At 41.3% G+C, this 17,056-nt stretch overlaps 1 protein-coding gene across 5 annotated transcripts in view; it reads left to right on the forward strand.

The window, feature by feature from the left end:
- Positions 1–17,056, forward strand: part of PPP4R3A (protein phosphatase 4 regulatory subunit 3A) — a 79,872-nt gene that overhangs the window by 18,457 nt on the left and 44,359 nt on the right. For 2 of the 5 annotated variants that reach the window (XM_039537642.1, XM_039537643.1), the window contains exons 1-2: positions 470–1,679; positions 12,941–12,996. In XM_039537642.1, coding sequence (XP_039393576.1) covers positions 1,538–1,679; positions 12,941–12,996 — 198 coding nt within the window. In that variant the 5' untranslated portion in view covers positions 470–1,537. Of the gene's footprint in view, positions 1–469; positions 1,680–12,940; positions 12,997–17,056 lie in introns of those variants that run through there. The other 3 variants (XM_039537645.1, XM_039537644.1, XM_039537640.1) reach the window with 2 other exon arrangements.

Raw genomic sequence — 17,056 nt, forward strand, 5'->3', positions numbered from 1 at the left:
GGCTACACCATAAAGAGTGGGGGTGGTGTGCAATGATATGTGGGGGTGCTGGGCAATGGGCTTCTGCCTTTTCAGGCTGGGGTGCTGTGAAGTACTGTTCTTTTACACCCTTAGGTGCTGTGTGGTGATCAGTGGGGTGCTGCACTGTAGGGCTGGGCCCTAGCACCCCGGGGTGCTGTGTGATTAGTGGGGTGCTGTGGGTGAGGTGCTGCACAGGGGGGTGATATGTGGTCGTGGGTGGGGTGCCACAGTGATCAGTGGGGTGGTGCATGGTCAGGGGTGCTACCCTTGCCCCTCAGGCTATGGCCTGCTGATGAGTGGGCTGCTGTGTGGTTCAAGGTAGGGTGCTACCTGGGGGCTGCACACAGTTGGTGTGTGACACAGGCAGGCGCTGCTCTCCCCCATAACAACCCCTTCCGCTCCCTGAGCCCACGGCTGCTGCTGGCCCTTTAAATGCTGGCGGGCGGCCCGTGCCGCCGCTGGCTGGGAGACCCCGCGCCTCCAGTGAGAGGTGAAACCAAGATGGCGGCCGCGCAGTGACTGAGGCGGAGATAGAGCCAGTGGGAGACGGACGGGCCTCGCCGCGCCTTAGCCAGCCAGCCAGCCCGGCCGGGGAGGGGCCTTGCCTGCCGGGCGCCCGGAGCGGAGCCGGCCGGACTAGCGCAGCGGGCCGAGGAGCCGGGGCTGAGCCGCAGCAGTAGCGGGAGGAGGAGGAGGAAGAATATGGCGGCGGAGCCGGGCTGGGAGTGAATCTGCCGCGAGCCCATGGGGGAGACGGGGCGCTGAGCCCGGCCGCCTTCGCACCCCGCCCGGGACGGGCAGCGCCCGCTGGCCGCCCGCGAGCCGCGCCTCCTCTACCCCCCGCACTGACGAACGGCGAGCGAGCGAGGGGGCGTCGGGCCTGGGCAGCGCCCGCACAATAGAGCCGAGCGCTGGGCAGGGGGTGAACTGACCCCGCTCCCTCCCCCTTGCCGCCGATCTGCCACCACCCCTTGTCCCCTCTGCTAATCTAGCTGCTTGGTGTCCCCTTCCCCGGCCAGCACGCTGTCCTCCCGGCTCACCCCTCTCCTGGCACCCCTGCTCCGCAAGCCCCATCCCCTGCCACCCTTTCCCCCCGCTTTCCCCCCACCCACTTCTAGCCTCCATAGCCATCTTTCCTCTCCTTCACCATCCCTCCTCTAATACCTCTGCTCCCTCCCCACGCTGCCCCTTCGGCCTGTCCCTTTACCCCTGGCAGCCCAACTGCTCCCTAGGCTTTCCCTGCTGACTAACACCTCCCTGGTCCTCTAGCACGCCTCGTAAATAGCTTTCCACCAACCACCCCCTTCCCCAGCACTCTGCTGTGTCTCCAAATATTGGGGATGAGGAGAAGACTGCCCCAGCAGTGAAGAATAAGGAGAGATCCGGGGGTGTCTGTGTGGGACTGCTACCTTCTTTCCTGCTCCCCTCCTTTGAGGGGGGCCTAGCCCCCCACCAACCTCCTGTTCCTTCAGGTGTCATAGGCCAGGGTGGTGGCTGTGGTGTGGCAGGCGGCAGGATGACAGACACCCGGCGGAGGGTGAAAGTTTACACGCTGAATGAAGACCGCCAGTGGGATGATCGGGGCACCGGACATGTGTCCTCTGGCTACGTGGAGAGGCTGAAGGGCATGTCCCTGCTTGTCAGGGCAGAGAGCGATGGTAAGTGTGTGAAAGCATGCAAAGTATTGGTAGTCGTCTTTTCCTAATCCACCTAAAAAGAAAGAGGGGAACTGGCTTTGTATATCTGTTCCATGACACTATCGGCATACTTTGTATGCAATTCTGAAATGGGGGCGGCAGCAGCTATGGTTAACTCTTGTTAGGCCAAGGGACAGGGTTGGACGATTAGGACAAAAGTCTCCTACCCATCAGGTACACACTGTGCATATTGGACACACAGATGTAATGGTGCATACCAATACACTTAGTCCACATTATACACACTGTATTGCACACCAGTATCCTGCTTCTTGGCCCCCCAAAATTATCTTTGCCACAAATACTACTTGGGATCTCTTCTTCAAAGAAATGATAATCCTCAGATTAAAGAAACTACTCAGAGTTTGGATTACATTTGTTGAACATAAAATATTTTAAAATTCTTTCAATGTACTGTCTACCCTACTCAGCTCTCAGTAGTTGGGTTTCAAATATATTTTTCACTTTTTAAAAGTTTTAAAGGTTGTTTAATACTATATGTATATCCACACTTTATAACATTGTTGCTTTCAAAACAGTACAAAGAACAAAACAATATTGTTAGGATATATTTTAAGCAGCTAGAGTATTCTGCACTCATGCTAAAACTGCTTTAGAATTACCCCTTACATAATAAATTAACTTAAAACAAAGCATATCACTTGTTTTCCTCACGTTGCAAGCATGTTTCTCTGCAGATCGCTACATTATGGTAGGTTTTTTGTAAGAACTATACATAATTATTTGATCAGTTAGTTAATGGTTGCTGTAGTTACTGTGGATTAAACTTTGAAGTATATCTGGCTTTATTTAACACAAGTAGTATGAATGAAGTCTGTCATCTCATTTAACCATATAGTTGAATATTTGGTGATGTTTTTCTGAGGTTAGCTATTTCCAGGCTTTTTATCTTACATCTGGTTAGGGTGGATCATTCTTGCAGATTGCTGTCTACAATTGATTGTAATCTCCCCTCTCCCTCATGTTATTTGGCTTTCCCTTTGCTGATACTGAATGATAGAAAACTTCATTGAGGTCACTTACTTAATGGAGTCATTGTTGGGGAAATTTCTGAGAACATGCGCTATAAGGAAATCCTAAATTGATATAGTAGGAATCAAATTTAGAAAATTGATTATTATAAAAAAACATGTTTAAATGCTAATTACATTGATTTGAGTCTTTTACATTGCCAAATTATTAATAAATTATGAAAACCAAATATGTAATTTTTTCCGAAAGAAAATATCAAGACTGTTCTCCCTATTCTTTACAGCATGTCTTATTTCTTATGTAAGATGAACAACTCGAGATGGCAATGGACCTCTACTATTGAATTTAAGGGTGAAAGGGAGCACAGTGCAGGGGGAGGGGAGGAGAAGGGAGCGAATCACCTTTTGTAAACTGGCTTATTTTACAATGGTATAATTATAGCACTGACCACCACCAGGACAGCTTTCAAGAGCTGAACAAATGAGTAAAGTACAAGTGATACATCAAATGAAAGAGTGCCATTAAAAAAACAAATGTGCGTAGAATTTTTGAGTATAAAATGCTGCAGGTTGTAATCTCACTGTCGAGCAGTCTATTCAGGCTACACAGACTTCCACTGATTTTAGTGGGATTTGCATATGCAGATTGATTTTGGTAGTTTATTTGCTGTAAATGAGCTTGTTTAAATCTATAAAAGAAAGTGGAAGTATGACGTATTGTAAGTGTTGCTTTAAGGTTTATCTAGGAGTTATTGATTTTAAAGATTATCCATATTTTTAAAAATATTCAGCAAACTAATATTTTTAAAAATTAAGTAACTGAAATTAACATAATTTATTTAGCATGTACAGTTTATAGGATTATTAGATAATGCTCTTCAGAAACTTACGTTGTTTTTTTTATCACTGAGGCTAATATATCACTCCTTTTAGGCAAACATGCCCTCTAGTAATTGTTTGTTGCCTTATTCTTGTCACTTTACCTTATCAAATTAATATTCAGTTTTCTCTCAGTGTCAGAAGTCAGTGGCCAAATTTGAAGGCAAATTTGTATGCAATGAAATTTAAAAAAAAAAAAAAATTTGGTGTATGAAATGTTTGTAAGTGTGAACAGTTAATTCATTCCCCCCCCCATTCCAAAAAAAAGTGACACCAGATTGTTATACTTCAAATGCATTGATGCCTTTTATAGGGCTCAAGTCCCTTGTTCCTCCTCCTTTCAGTCACCCTTCAGATTTTCTGTTGAATTGCTTTGTTAAATGTAAGGATCAAAATTAACAAGTACTGTACACCCTACTAGTGTTCTACATGTCTTCGCATCCCTGTGTAGTTCTTTCATCTTCTTTCCTTGACAGTTCCTCCCCTTTCCATCAAGGTGTCTTCTTCCTTCCTCCCTTTGAACGGTTTCTTCCTACAGTTTGGGGTCAGGACTCAACTTCCTGTTATTTGGTACCTTATTTAATGGCTTACACACAGAAGTTGATAGACCAATTTAGGTTTCAGAATTCTCTAAGGGAGAATGCAACCAGTAGTCAGTTTTTATCCGTGGCCTGTTAGGACACTGTAACCACTTCCAACAGATGGAACATAGGAATTATCAGATCAGGCCAGTGGTCCATGATGTGTCTAGTGTCCTGTTTTTGATGGTGGCCAGAAATGTCAAGTAAGGCCTGGTCTACACGGGGGGGGGGGAGGAATCGATCTAAGATACGTCAACTTCAGCTACGCTATTCTTGTAGCTGAAGTCGCGCATCTTAGATCAACTTAGAATGACTTATTTCACGTCCTCACGGCATGGGATGGACGGCCGCCGCTCCCCTGTCGACTCCGCTTCCGCCTCTCGCCCTGGTGGAGTTCTGGAGTCGACGGGGAGCACGTTCGGGGATCGATGTATCGCGTCTCATCTAGACGCGATACATCGATCCCTGATAGATCGATCACTACCTGCCAATCCCTTTTAGTTTGACTGCATGACCCCTTGTATTTCTGTTAGACAATAAAGGAGTGCCTAATTTCCACTCTTTTTAACATTCTTTTTATAAATAACTGTATCCTATCCTCTCCTTGTCACTTCCATTACCTGAACAGTCCTATTCTTCATAAGACAACCTTTCTATGCTTTTAAATAATTTTCATTGCTTGTTTCTGAACCTCTTTTATTTTTGTTGTTTTCTCTTTTGAGGTAAGGTGTCCAAAACTGAAAGCAATATTCCAGATGAGGGTATACCATTCACTTAATGATACAAATATTTTTCTATCTTAGGGATTGAGAAAATGATCAGGCACTTACTAGTATAAGGACTCCGCTTATTTGCCTTGTCAGAATACACATTACCAAGCCATGCCTCCCCTTCTGCCTCGTCTTCCTCTGGGCAACACCTCCCTGCTGCTTGGGCCTGAAGACCCTAGCTTCCAGGTCGCTGAATTCTGAATCCTAATTAATTCTGTGCCAGTCCTCCAACAAATACCGGTCTCTACCTACCCGCCAAACAACAGTGGCAGCAGACAGGTCTCCTATGCCCCTGTTACAGAGGCAAGAAGCTGCTCTGCCCCGAAAGCAGTGGTGGCACTGCTGCTATCTCTCAGCACAATTAGGAAGACATCACTGGTTTGATTTATACTTCCTCCCCATTTGGAAGGTTTTCTTTGTGATCACAATGTCTTGAAACTATTTTTTTAAGTAAAGTTTAGGAGTCTGCTAAAGTTGATGGCACTTGCCCAGGAAAGTTTGGTACTCACTCTGGAGGAGCTTATTTTTTTTGTCTCCCCCTGCCCAATCCCATTCTCTATATGTCCCAATGCTGTTTTGATTGCCGCTAATCACTGAACTGATTGGTCTGTAGACTATGACTGGAGTGCATGGTAATGCCCGTTAGTGATGCTGTTCTACCTGCCCTGATGTCTTAAAGGGTGATTTTATTAGCCTCAAAGATCTTATATGGCTCTGTAAGGCAGGGGGTCTCAACCTTTTTTTTTTTTTTTTTCTCTGAGGCCTCCCCCTCAACATGCTATAAAAACTCAAAGGCCCAGTGTGGTTGGGGAGGCTTGGGGCTCCGGGCGGGAGCCCTTGGGCATAGGCATAGTCTGACTTCTATTTTCTTTGGGGTGGGGGCAAGGGTTGGTGGGGCAAGGGCCAGCTCTGCACAGTGGGGTCCAGAGAGAGTGCCACCTCCCCTGAGTGCAAGCAGGGATGTAGCTAAGGGTGCAAGGAGAGAGGGATAGTTAGGGGCTGTGTGCTAGGAGTGCTCCCCTTGTGGTGGCTGTTTTCCTAGGGCTCTGCTGTCCTGGAGACAGGTCCCCCTGCCTGGGCAGCTCTTACATGCATGAGCAGTCAAAGGGGGCTGGGAGCTGAGGAGCAGCCGCAACCCCGAGCACCAGTAGCAGATGGGAATGCCACAGCTGCCATCTCCATGGCACCACCAAGCAGAGGAGCAGCTGTCCTGCACTGCCTGGCTCGGCTTCCCACCTATGATCTGGCCAGAGTATGGGACCTGAGGAGGACTGGCGGAAGTGCGGTGGGAGCTGCCCCTGGGACAGCTCCACTCTGGATAAGGCACTGCAGTTTAGGGGAGGTAACACTCTCCCCCACTCTGGACATGGACTCTGCTTCTGCCCACGGGGGGCGCCAGGGCTTGGGATTTCAGCCAGTCCTTTTGGGTAAAACTGGGAGTGATGGGTTGAAATTAAAAGAAACATTTAAGATGGAAAATAATGAGGAAAATGTTAACACCATCTATTAGACTGTGAAATAGTCTCTCAAGAAAAGTAGTGTATACACTGTAGTTTGTTCTCCTGTCACTGTGTGGACCCTTTATAAGAAAGGTTTTAATAGACAGAGCTACATGAATTCTATAACAGCAGACTTTACTGCAGAATCCGCCTTTTGCGCGCACTTTCCTCCAGCATTATGCTCCTAAATTGAAGTTCTCATTTAAAAAAAAAATATATAACCCTCCATTGTTGTGAAGAAAACATTTCCACTTTTGGGTATGTTAATGATGAAGTATTTTCCCAAGTCTGCAGGCAGTCTGCACTAATAGTTGAGTAGTGTGAATTGCATTGTTAACTAATTTTCATTGCTGGTCACTAGTAGCTGAAGCATCCAGCTCATTTTTAGGGATGTGGGAGAAGTACCCCAAGTGCCACCTCCCGCCTCCCTTTCAAAACACAAAGAAGGATGCTGAGAACCACTGGCTTAACACATTTAAAGTATGTTTCTTCCCTAAACAGTAACTCTCAATATGCCATTGTGGAGTTTTGTAGTTATTCTTGCTTGCTTCCCTATCAGAATTGTTTTGTTTGTGAATCAAACCATTCCCACCAGACCCACTTCTGCAAAGCTGCCCTGAGCTGTCAGACTCAAGCTGCGTTCTTTCCATCTCACATACAACTCCCAGTACTAGAGGTTCTGTAGACTAAGTCTTACTTTCCTCTCCAAAGGTAACCCTGCTGTCTTCACGTTATTCCTTCAGTGATGTCCACATAAACTCATTAGCTTTAAATGGGTTTGTATAGATGTCACTTAGTGCATCATTTGGTCTGCAGAATTTTTTTCTTGTGGTTATGTAAAAAATGCAGCTTGACTCTGAAGTTTTAAGATGAGTTTTCAGGGCAGGCAGTTCGAAAAAGTGTTTAGAAAAATGAGCAAACTTCATATGGAGTCATTAGTGAACATGGAATCCTGCTGACATTTTTAAAAATTTGCTTTACATGCTACAACCCTTTTCAAAAAGTAATGTGGATAAAGTCTTGGAGAGTATTCTAGGGGCTTGTCTACACATACAACAATGCCGTGCATCTGGTGAAGACACACTATGCTGACAACAGAGAGCTCTCCTGTCAACATAATAAAACCACCTCTGCCCTAAGCAATAGCTGTGCTTCTCCCACTGACATAGCGCAGTCCAAACCAGTGCTCATGTCAGAGTAACTTATGTCACTCAGGGGAGTGGTTTATTCACACCTCTGAGCAGCATAAGTTACACTGACAAAAGCTGTAGGATACACGTAGACTAGGAGAGCATCAAGAAATGGAAGGTATATTTTACAAATTTATTAGACATGTTTAACAAGATTGATTAAACCCAACAAAACAATTTTTAAAAAATGTTTTTAAGTATACTATTCAAAAGACCAGGACTGGAATCCAGTATTTTGAGTGGAGAATGTATGTAGTTAAAAACAAGAAATTTTATTAGCTGCAGTCTGACCTATTAAATGAAGGTTGACATTGTTAATGTTTCTATTATCACTACCAAACCTAACTATTATTTACTATTTTTACTATCCACAAATGTGCTTCAGGTTCCTGCCTCCAAAGAGCTTACTGTCTGGGAGCCTTATCCTGCAAAAGCTTATGTATATAAGTAGTGTTTTTTTTCAGGAGTAGTCTTACTGACTTAACTACTAGAGTAGTTATTAACTTGAGTAACGATCTGGAATGTCAGGCCTGTTACAATATCCTTACAAGTCCATCATATTTCCTAGGTGGAGTGGAGTTGAGGGAGGACATGGGTTACAGAGAACTCATTTATTCATTCTTACAACAAAATGTGGTGGTTTAAATGTTTTGAGTCTCTAAAAAGTGTGAAAACGCATGCTTTTGTTAGGTGATACTGCATAAATGAGTAGGAGTGAGTTGAATTGTGAGTTTGGAGCCTTGACGATTAGATTTTAGAAGGCTGTTGCAGGCATCAGGTACAGAATATTAGAATGCAAGATTTGTGATAACAATAGAAAAGGGGTATAAAGACTGATCTTTTTGATAGTCCGGAAGGATGAGCCTGGAAGGAGGTTATGTCAGACATAGGCAAAGACTTTATTGTCTTAAGTATTGGTTTTGAATTATTTTTTCCGCATTCTGTATACTGTCTTGTCAGTCATAGAAGTAATCACATGCACGAGGTCATCTCGCATATTCCCTTGACTTTTTTCAGAAATCTAGTATCTGTAGAATTTGTCCAAAAGGCATTCATCAAGACGCATAGCTTGATGATTTCTAGTGACTTTTAGTTCCACCATCCCTTTTGGAAGTTGTTTCCAAGTCTGACTTTGTCACTCTAAAACCTAGTATGTCTGTTTAATCAGCGTGAAGTGATGGAAGCTGCTACAAGCTCATGAGAGCTCTTTTTGCTTAAACTGTCACCAGGTTCAATCATTCAACTGGGATTTGTGGTCCATTACTGTCATTTGTAAGTTTGCACCCATTTTGACTTTACAAATTACACTGGCACAAAGCATGGACTTTCAGTTACAGTAAGGCATGTATTTATGCGATGCCAAGACCATTGTGATGATAGAGGTAACTCAACCAATTACCACCCTTAGTCTACAGCTAATTTGCATGCAACAGTTCAATTGGTTGTATGATGGAGACTGCACAGATGGTGGGTTACTTGGCCCAGCTGCTATCCTTGCAGCATCCTTACAGCTTTCACCTAATACAAATTAACTTATATTGAACACATTCCCAGCAATTGCTTTATATGGTAGCGTTGCTTAAGGGAATAAAAACCAACTCAGACAATGTTTCCCACTCCATATTGTAAAAGATTATTTTCTTTTGATAATGCTGAATTGTTGCCTTTTCACAAGGATGGCAGTTAAAGGGGCACTGCACAACTGGGTTCCCAAAAGCAAAATGAGTTGTATAGAAATAATCTCCTATCACAAGTTGATATTTATGACATCTATCCATCTGAATGGGACACACGTTCTAGTTCTTAACATTTCTGGTTCAATTGTTCATTGTAGAAGTTAGCTAAGCTAATCATGGGGAAAACATACATTTGCATGTAATGTATTTACACATTTTTTTTAAAAAGGACTTAAAATTAATGTCTGCCACACAAGTAAATTACCTAGCATTACCACAAAATTCTGTTCTGCTCCCTTGTGCTATTTGTGTTCTTTCCTGTTGTTGCTACTTACCAAGGGTGAGTGTTTGAACAGAAGCTCTCTTCTTTATAGTGAGATTCCTCCTCCTCCTCCTAGGTTCCTTTACAAATATAAAAATATTGAGGAGATCTCTGTAGTAGTGATCCATATCAAAATCTTCAATTAATATCAAATAGCTGGATTAGAGTTCTTTTAGGTCTTGTCTGCACATGAAGATATTCAGGAACAGCTGTTCCTGAATAATTCCATGTGTGGACATTTCCAGAATAAGAGTGCCCTGTTGAACAGGGATTGAGTGTACACACATGGCGTTATTCCTGAATAGGTCCATGTTGAGACAAGCCTTTAGTCTTTCTACATACACTTTTATAATCAAAAAGGACTTGTCCGTTCAGTGGTATGTTTTTGTTTTGTTTTTTTTAAGTCAATGTCTGACAGGAATTTTACAGATGGCTTAAGGCTGTTTACAACTTCCTTAGAAAAAGAAAGATTTGGGTTAGCAGATATGGTTAGCTGACAAAAGAATATTTATATACTGCAAAACTTGTGAGAGGAAAAAATAGTTCAGGTCTACAGAATGTACTGTGTGAACTTCAACTTGCAAATAGCTTTACATTTTAAAACACATGAAAATCTGTTTCTCCTCTTCTTTACCTGTCAGCTTCTGAGTTGAGGATTCTGTTATGCAACAATTGATGATATATGTACAACCATCGCTCTTTGGAATCATCAACAGTTCATGAGAGCTTTTAGGTGGTTGCAAGGCAAACAAAATCCTGAACTTGGGACTTAGGCTTTGTGTACACTACATAGTTTTGTTGGCAAAAGGCAGCTTTTGCCGAAAAAACAGTGGAGATGTACAGGCTACAAACCTACTTTTGGCAGCAAAACTCTGTTTTGCCAACAAAATAAAACCACCTCAATAAGAGGCGCAGAGCTTTTTGTGGCAAAGTTAAAGTGATAAAACATCAGTGTAGATGCTGCCGTTCATTATGTCGACATAACTTGCCTTCCCCAGTATCCCACAACACCCAACACGAGCACTCTGCTCACTCCTTTGAACTCTGCTGCTCTGCATCTAGCTACACAGGCATGCGTCCCTCCCCTTTCAAAGCTCTGGGAAGCTTTGACATTTCTCAGCATTTGTGAAGAGCTCACAGAGCTGCTGAGGATACCACTTCTGGTAGCTGAGGAGGCTGTGGGAGAACTCAGAGGGAATCACAGAATCGTTAATGTGAAATTGTCTGGCAGGCAGGCAGAGTGGGCTGCTGCTGAAGGGTGGCGGGAGAGGGGAGTGACTACTGCTGTGCAGAGCCAGGGGCTGATGGGGGCTGGGGTGTCCCTCTCCCCCTGCTTCAGGATTTGTTGGTGCTGGCAGCTGTCTGAACTTAGAGACAGTATTCCAACACTCTTCTTCCTCCTCCCCCCCCAAACACACACACACTTCCCATCCCGCCGCGAGCATACACATACACTCCGTGTCTCTCACTTTCCCCACCTTCTCCCCCCACTTCAGTTGAAAAACAGATGGTAATCTAGTAGGATGCCCATGGAACGATGAGATTAATGTGCATCATGTGACGCTGTACCTGTCCCATGAGGCATTGCAAACCTTTCCCAAAGCACCATGTGGCCAGTTGCACAGTGGGATAGCTACCCACAGCGTACTGCTCTGTGTCAATGCAAGAGCTGCTAGTGTGGATGCGCTCTGCTGACACGAGCATAGTGTGGACATGTGACAGTGGTTTAATTTAAAGCACTTTAATTAAAGCGCCATAACTTTTGTCAACAAAACTATAGTGTAGACAAGGCCTTAGAGTTAATAAGTAGTACACTAATTGCAGGTAAGTTTAAAAAAAAAAATTACACTGTCTTCTTTAAAGTGAATGTATGTCATTTTTAAAAAACTATATATTCCGTTACTGACTTGGTTTGTGTGCCTCTTGTTTAAACATCAACATTTTGTAACATTCTAAATTTATAAGGTAAGAAGCACTTTTATCACGGGAGAAACTATCATTAACATTGGTATTCAGTTCTACTGCTTTTAGTAGCCATCTTGCTGAAAAAGTAACATGGTCTCATTCTGCAGTCCTTTTTTAAGCAACAGTCTTATTGAAGTTCACTGGAAATTCTTCAGATAAGGTCTGTATGTCTAAACCCAGGGTTTGTGACGGACAGTGAGAGAAACAAGTGTAAGATTCTTTCAGTAATTCTCTCTATATTGTTAATATAGGTTTTTAAAGTATGGATTTATAATTAATGAACTGTTCAGGTATTGAACATTATTTTCCGGTGATCAGTTCAGAAAGTTGGCTCCTACCATGAGATTCAGAAATGACCATTTTAATTACAATTATCATTTTCAAATTCTGTTTATTCATGGAGAATTGCTTCTCACCTTTTAGAAATTTCAGAGGTTTGCACTAAGAAAAATGGGTTTAAGTATTTTAATTTCTCCTAAATTCCTGGACAGTAAGGTTCAGTGAAGGTTAAGCATGCATACCAGTAACGTATGGGTAAGAATGACTAAATAAAAATAATTAGTGATGATGTAATTATACTAAAAACCCAGGAAATTCAGAGTTAACCTAAAAGAAGTCCAAACAGGTAAAGGTATGGAAACGCACAGTTAAGGCACCCCATACAATTTTAACTCTGCCTGTTGTCACAAGGTTGTATGGGTGCCTTAACTGTGCATTTCCATACCTTTACCTGTTTGGATTTCTTTTAAGGTTACTCTTAATTCCGGGTTTTATAATGTGATTGTGTGGACTACTTCCCACTGGTGATAGAAAACATTCTTGTGGCAACTACAGTAACCGCTTCCATAGAAAAAGTAGTATCAAGAAGTTGACATGGATCATGAACTTTTTAATGAGATTTAGCAGATGGAAACAAGGAGAGCCAGCGTCATGTGACCAGTGTCTGTAGACCACCAGTAAGTGCTTTGTGGACCACATCTTAGGAACCGTTTATTTTTCTAGTTTGATCATCTCAACCATAAATGCTGTTTGGGGGAGGCAATAATGAAGTCAAAATAGATTATGGAGATTAAGGCCCAAATCCTGCAAATACTTATGCGTGTTCTTAATGTTGTTTGTGAGGAGTCTTGGCGACTTCAGCGAAACTACTCGTGAGTAAAATAAATCATGTGCATACCTGTTTGCAGGATTGGGGATGAAGTTCTGAACATAGTCTTAGGTTGTGTGTATTTTTGATGTGTATTTAGTGTATCAGTGATTAAAAAGAGAATTTTCAATCCTCATTATTGAATTCACAATGCAGCTGTAGAAGTAAAGCAGAACTTTCTTCTTTTTTTAATTCCTTCAGGTTCTCTTCTTTTGGAGTCCAAAATTAATCCAAACACTGCATACCAGAAGCAACAGGTAAACTTTAATTATTTTACCTTTTCTTTCTTTTTAAAGGGAGACTGTTATTTCTTTAATAGGAATATTCTATGCGTTTACTACCCTTTATTACAAGTAACGCTACCTGTCACTATAACTGAAAGATGAGAGAAAATACTTTTCAGTGTTTTTGTGTATGATCGTACAACCAATCAATTGTATTTTGTGTAATGTACTGTGTGTACTTTACACAGCAACAAAACCTATGGAAAAACAGCAGTCTGATTGTAAAAGTTTTAAGGCATACAGATTAACTCTGTCCAAAATATGCCACCTCTTTCCAAACAAATAGATGAAATATTGGTGCCTGCCTTCTTTTTTGCAATCCTAGGGTTGACTGTTTTTTTTTTTTTTTTTTGTCAATAAGACTTTCACATCTTAAGCTAGTTAGTTGTGTGCATTGCTAGCCTGGAGAGTCTTTTTGCTTGAAGAATTAAAATGAAATTTGATGGGTGTGTCCTGTTGAAAAGCACAATATTCTTTCAGTATTAGAAACTATACTAGAAAGGGACAAATGCTGCTGTCTTCTGGTTATTGTTATATTGAACTTAGTTTATGCAAATTAAGCCTATTTTCTAATCAGTTTAATACTGTGTTGCAGATAGAGGCTAGCTTCAGTAATGCAGTTCATGGTATCTAGGAAAAAAGTGCCTGTAAAATTGTCTTTGTTTGGCATTTTTGGCCTTTAGTTGTCCTAAACACTTTTTCCCCCCCTGCAAATAAGACTCTAGAGCACTTGTAAGTCTGGAACTTATTGCTTGCTTAGGAGTTTAAGTAGATTCCCTTTGACAACTGCAAAATTACTCTTCCTTTCTGTGAAATGAGAGATGGGATTCCAAACTTTTAGAAGGACAGGCTTATTTATTTTTCTTTTGGCTGCAGTTATGATAATCTGATACCCTTTTTTAAACTGGATCAGTAGCCAAAAGTATCATTTAAAATTACAAATTTTCTGTTCTTTTTCTCGTCATTCTCTCCCTCCCCTCCACTCTTTTTTTTGTCTCAACTTTTTTTAGGTTTTCCCCCATCCAGTACACTCTCTGTACACCCTTCTAAAGGAACTATTTCCATCACTACCCTTCTTCCTTCTCCAAAGTCTCACCTCACATGCACAGTGGTGACTCACTGCAGCTGCGGAGGGTTATATCCTATCAACAATAACTTTTTCTTTCATCCAAGGATACCTTATAACAATGATATTTGCCATGTTAGCCACTCTGATCTCTTTAGCATGTCTGTAACACTTCTCTTGTCCACACAGAAGTGCTCCAGCAGATGTGCATGATTGGCAACCGTTGCTTGGATTAAATTTGCTTCCAGAAATGCTGTCTTGTTGTCTCAACTGCATTAGTTTTGTCAGTGTGAACAGAGATCACTAACATAACACTAGTGGTACAAATATTGCTATCCAAGAATAAATCTGTTTACACTTCAGTGACAGCTTTCACAACTCAGAACTCTATTGTCACTTGTCAAATTGGTTGTATGCAGACCCAAAACCAGCTTTTGTTGGTTTTGCTCTCTCTGGTCCCCCAGCCTCCAGAGCATCAGTGAAGGACACAAAGATAACAGAACTTTATTATACCAGACGTATCAGATCTTTGTTTTTTTTTCCTGGAAAGCCAAAAGCAAAAGTTAGCTTTTATTTTAGATTGCATTCTCTTATACACGCAGAGAAATGCCACAACATAATTATTTTAATTGGGGGCTGACTCAGCTTTTTAACCCGTGTTAGGGCAGTTTTCCACATCCTGGAGCTCTGAAAAACAAAACAGAATGGGGAAATTGGTTAGCAGATGCACATCAAGCCTATTCCATGTGCCTCCTCTTGCCTTCAAGCCAGGGTGGATTTGATTTAAATCATAATTTAAATCACTAGTCAGGAAGACTTGATTTAATCATGGATTTCTACATAAAAGTGCATTCTTATTGGTTGTGTTAACCTTAATATATATTCTTTATGACTCAGAGATAGATGTAGGTTTCATTTTTAGAAGATACACACTATACATTTTTAAAGTGATGTTCCTTTCATCATCTTCAATGCAGCTTCCTCATGAGAAAGGAACTTCTCATGATGTTGTTTCATTTGGGCAACAAGGCCTTGCATTTCTTTGTTGCACTGTTTGCATTTTGCACGCATGCCTGTCTTACCCACGGGTAGAGGAACTTCATTTAAAATATTCCCAAACTGAGTCTCTTTTACAGCCTGCTGCCACTGTAGGTTTTGCCTTCTAGTGAGAGAATGGTATGGTAGATCTCAAATCAATGAAGGGTACACTCAGACCTCAAGACTTCTGGAATATGCTGCTCAAACAGTTTCACTTTTGTTTCTACTCCCTGTCCCTCCCTTCTCACATTCATCTCCAGACTTCTTCTCCTTGTCCAGATCTAATCCGCCTCCAACAATCTTCTATTCATTGAACTTTTTGAAACTTTGCACTTTTAGAGAGAGGTAAGAGATTGACTCTGTGTACACAAATTTGCAGAGGTCTGTTATTTCTCACCTCTATGTATCATTTATTTAAAAACATTTTTTGCTGTTAAGAAGCATGTTATCTCTGGAGACACAAATTCACAGTTTGAGAACTGCAAAACTAAGCATCTCTGATGGTATCTTCTAGACTGAGCACTGAGTCCCATTGGGTAGAAAGATTAACCTAAATAATCTACGTAGAAGCCCCTGAAGCCCCATAAGATTGGGACCCTAATCCATGAACTGTTGGAACTCATTTAGAAAACTTTTCTTAAACATTACATGAATATATTGTCTGATACTGTAGAATTAGAATTTATAATCCCTATTCCATGATGAGATATCTTTAAGCTATAATGTATCTTAATTAAAACTATCTTTAGATAGTTTTTCTCAAAAATGCAATTATTTTTAATTAAAAATATTCTATGATTATTTAATTCATTGAAGAAGACACGGTCCATTCACTAAAGAGTTTATATTCAAATATAGACAGGCACTACAGTTAGCTATGTAATACAATACCTTTAATCTATAGATAGTAATGTCTATTTTTAATATTATACTGTTAACTAATGGAGTTCATTTTTTAGATTATTTTAAACCAATTATCAAAGCAATTGTAAAAATAAAGAAAATTAGGATTACAAACAGAAAAGGCAGATGGAAATGGTTAGTCCACTAAATGAAGAAGGTACACTCAAAGGTTGATTGGAATATCCCAGTGAGTATGGACATTAAACAGATTAATTTTGCATACTTTAAGCAATACCCTTTTTTTTTAAACTCATTCCTAGTTCATGCTGCTTATTTATTTACATTGTTGTAACAATTTCTTGGGTGCTGTCCACACATACAGGAACAAACTGCCTTCCCCCAAAGAGTTCACAATGTAGACATGGCTATTTCTTAAGGAAGAGACGCTCCCTTCTATCCACTCCAAAAGAACAAACATAAAAATAAAGCCTCTTCTATGAGAGATAGTAAAGCATGCAGTCATGCAGACTTTTGCAGATACTTTTTGTTCAAGGATAATTATGACAGTGGTCCTGCCAGTGATATGGCAGTAAAATCTGTAGTTCAGATATCTTAATTTAATTTCAGATGTACCTGAAGATACACTCTACATTTCAGCTAGTGTACTATCTACTAATGAAGTAGTTCTGAGGCAATTATGGCTTTAATGTTAAAAAGTAGCCATGTCAAACTATCACTAACATGACCTAATTTGGGGGAGCTACAAAGAGAGAGACTTGTGAGGAGATTATGACAAAATGTGCAGAAAAGAAGAAACTTGTATTTCTACCAGTGGGACAAACCTGAAATAATTGAGACCGTAGGAAATAAAACTTTTGGCCCTATAACTAAAGACAACTTAGAATATGGACTCGGAAGTTGTTGGGACAGAGGAAGCAGAGCAAGAGAAGATAGTGAATGCCTCCTTTTTAATAGGAGAGCAACATGATGCCAAATTGGTTCTTTTTCACTATTGCTGGACAAAGCTGACTAAATAGATAAATCATAAAGGGAGTACCGCAAGGCCATATTATGGAATCAGTAAAC

The sequence above is a fragment of the Mauremys reevesii genome, linkage group 4, assembly GCF_016161935.1.
Source record: "Mauremys reevesii isolate NIE-2019 linkage group 4, ASM1616193v1, whole genome shotgun sequence".
Lineage (NCBI taxonomy): Eukaryota > Metazoa > Chordata > Testudines > Geoemydidae > Mauremys > Mauremys reevesii.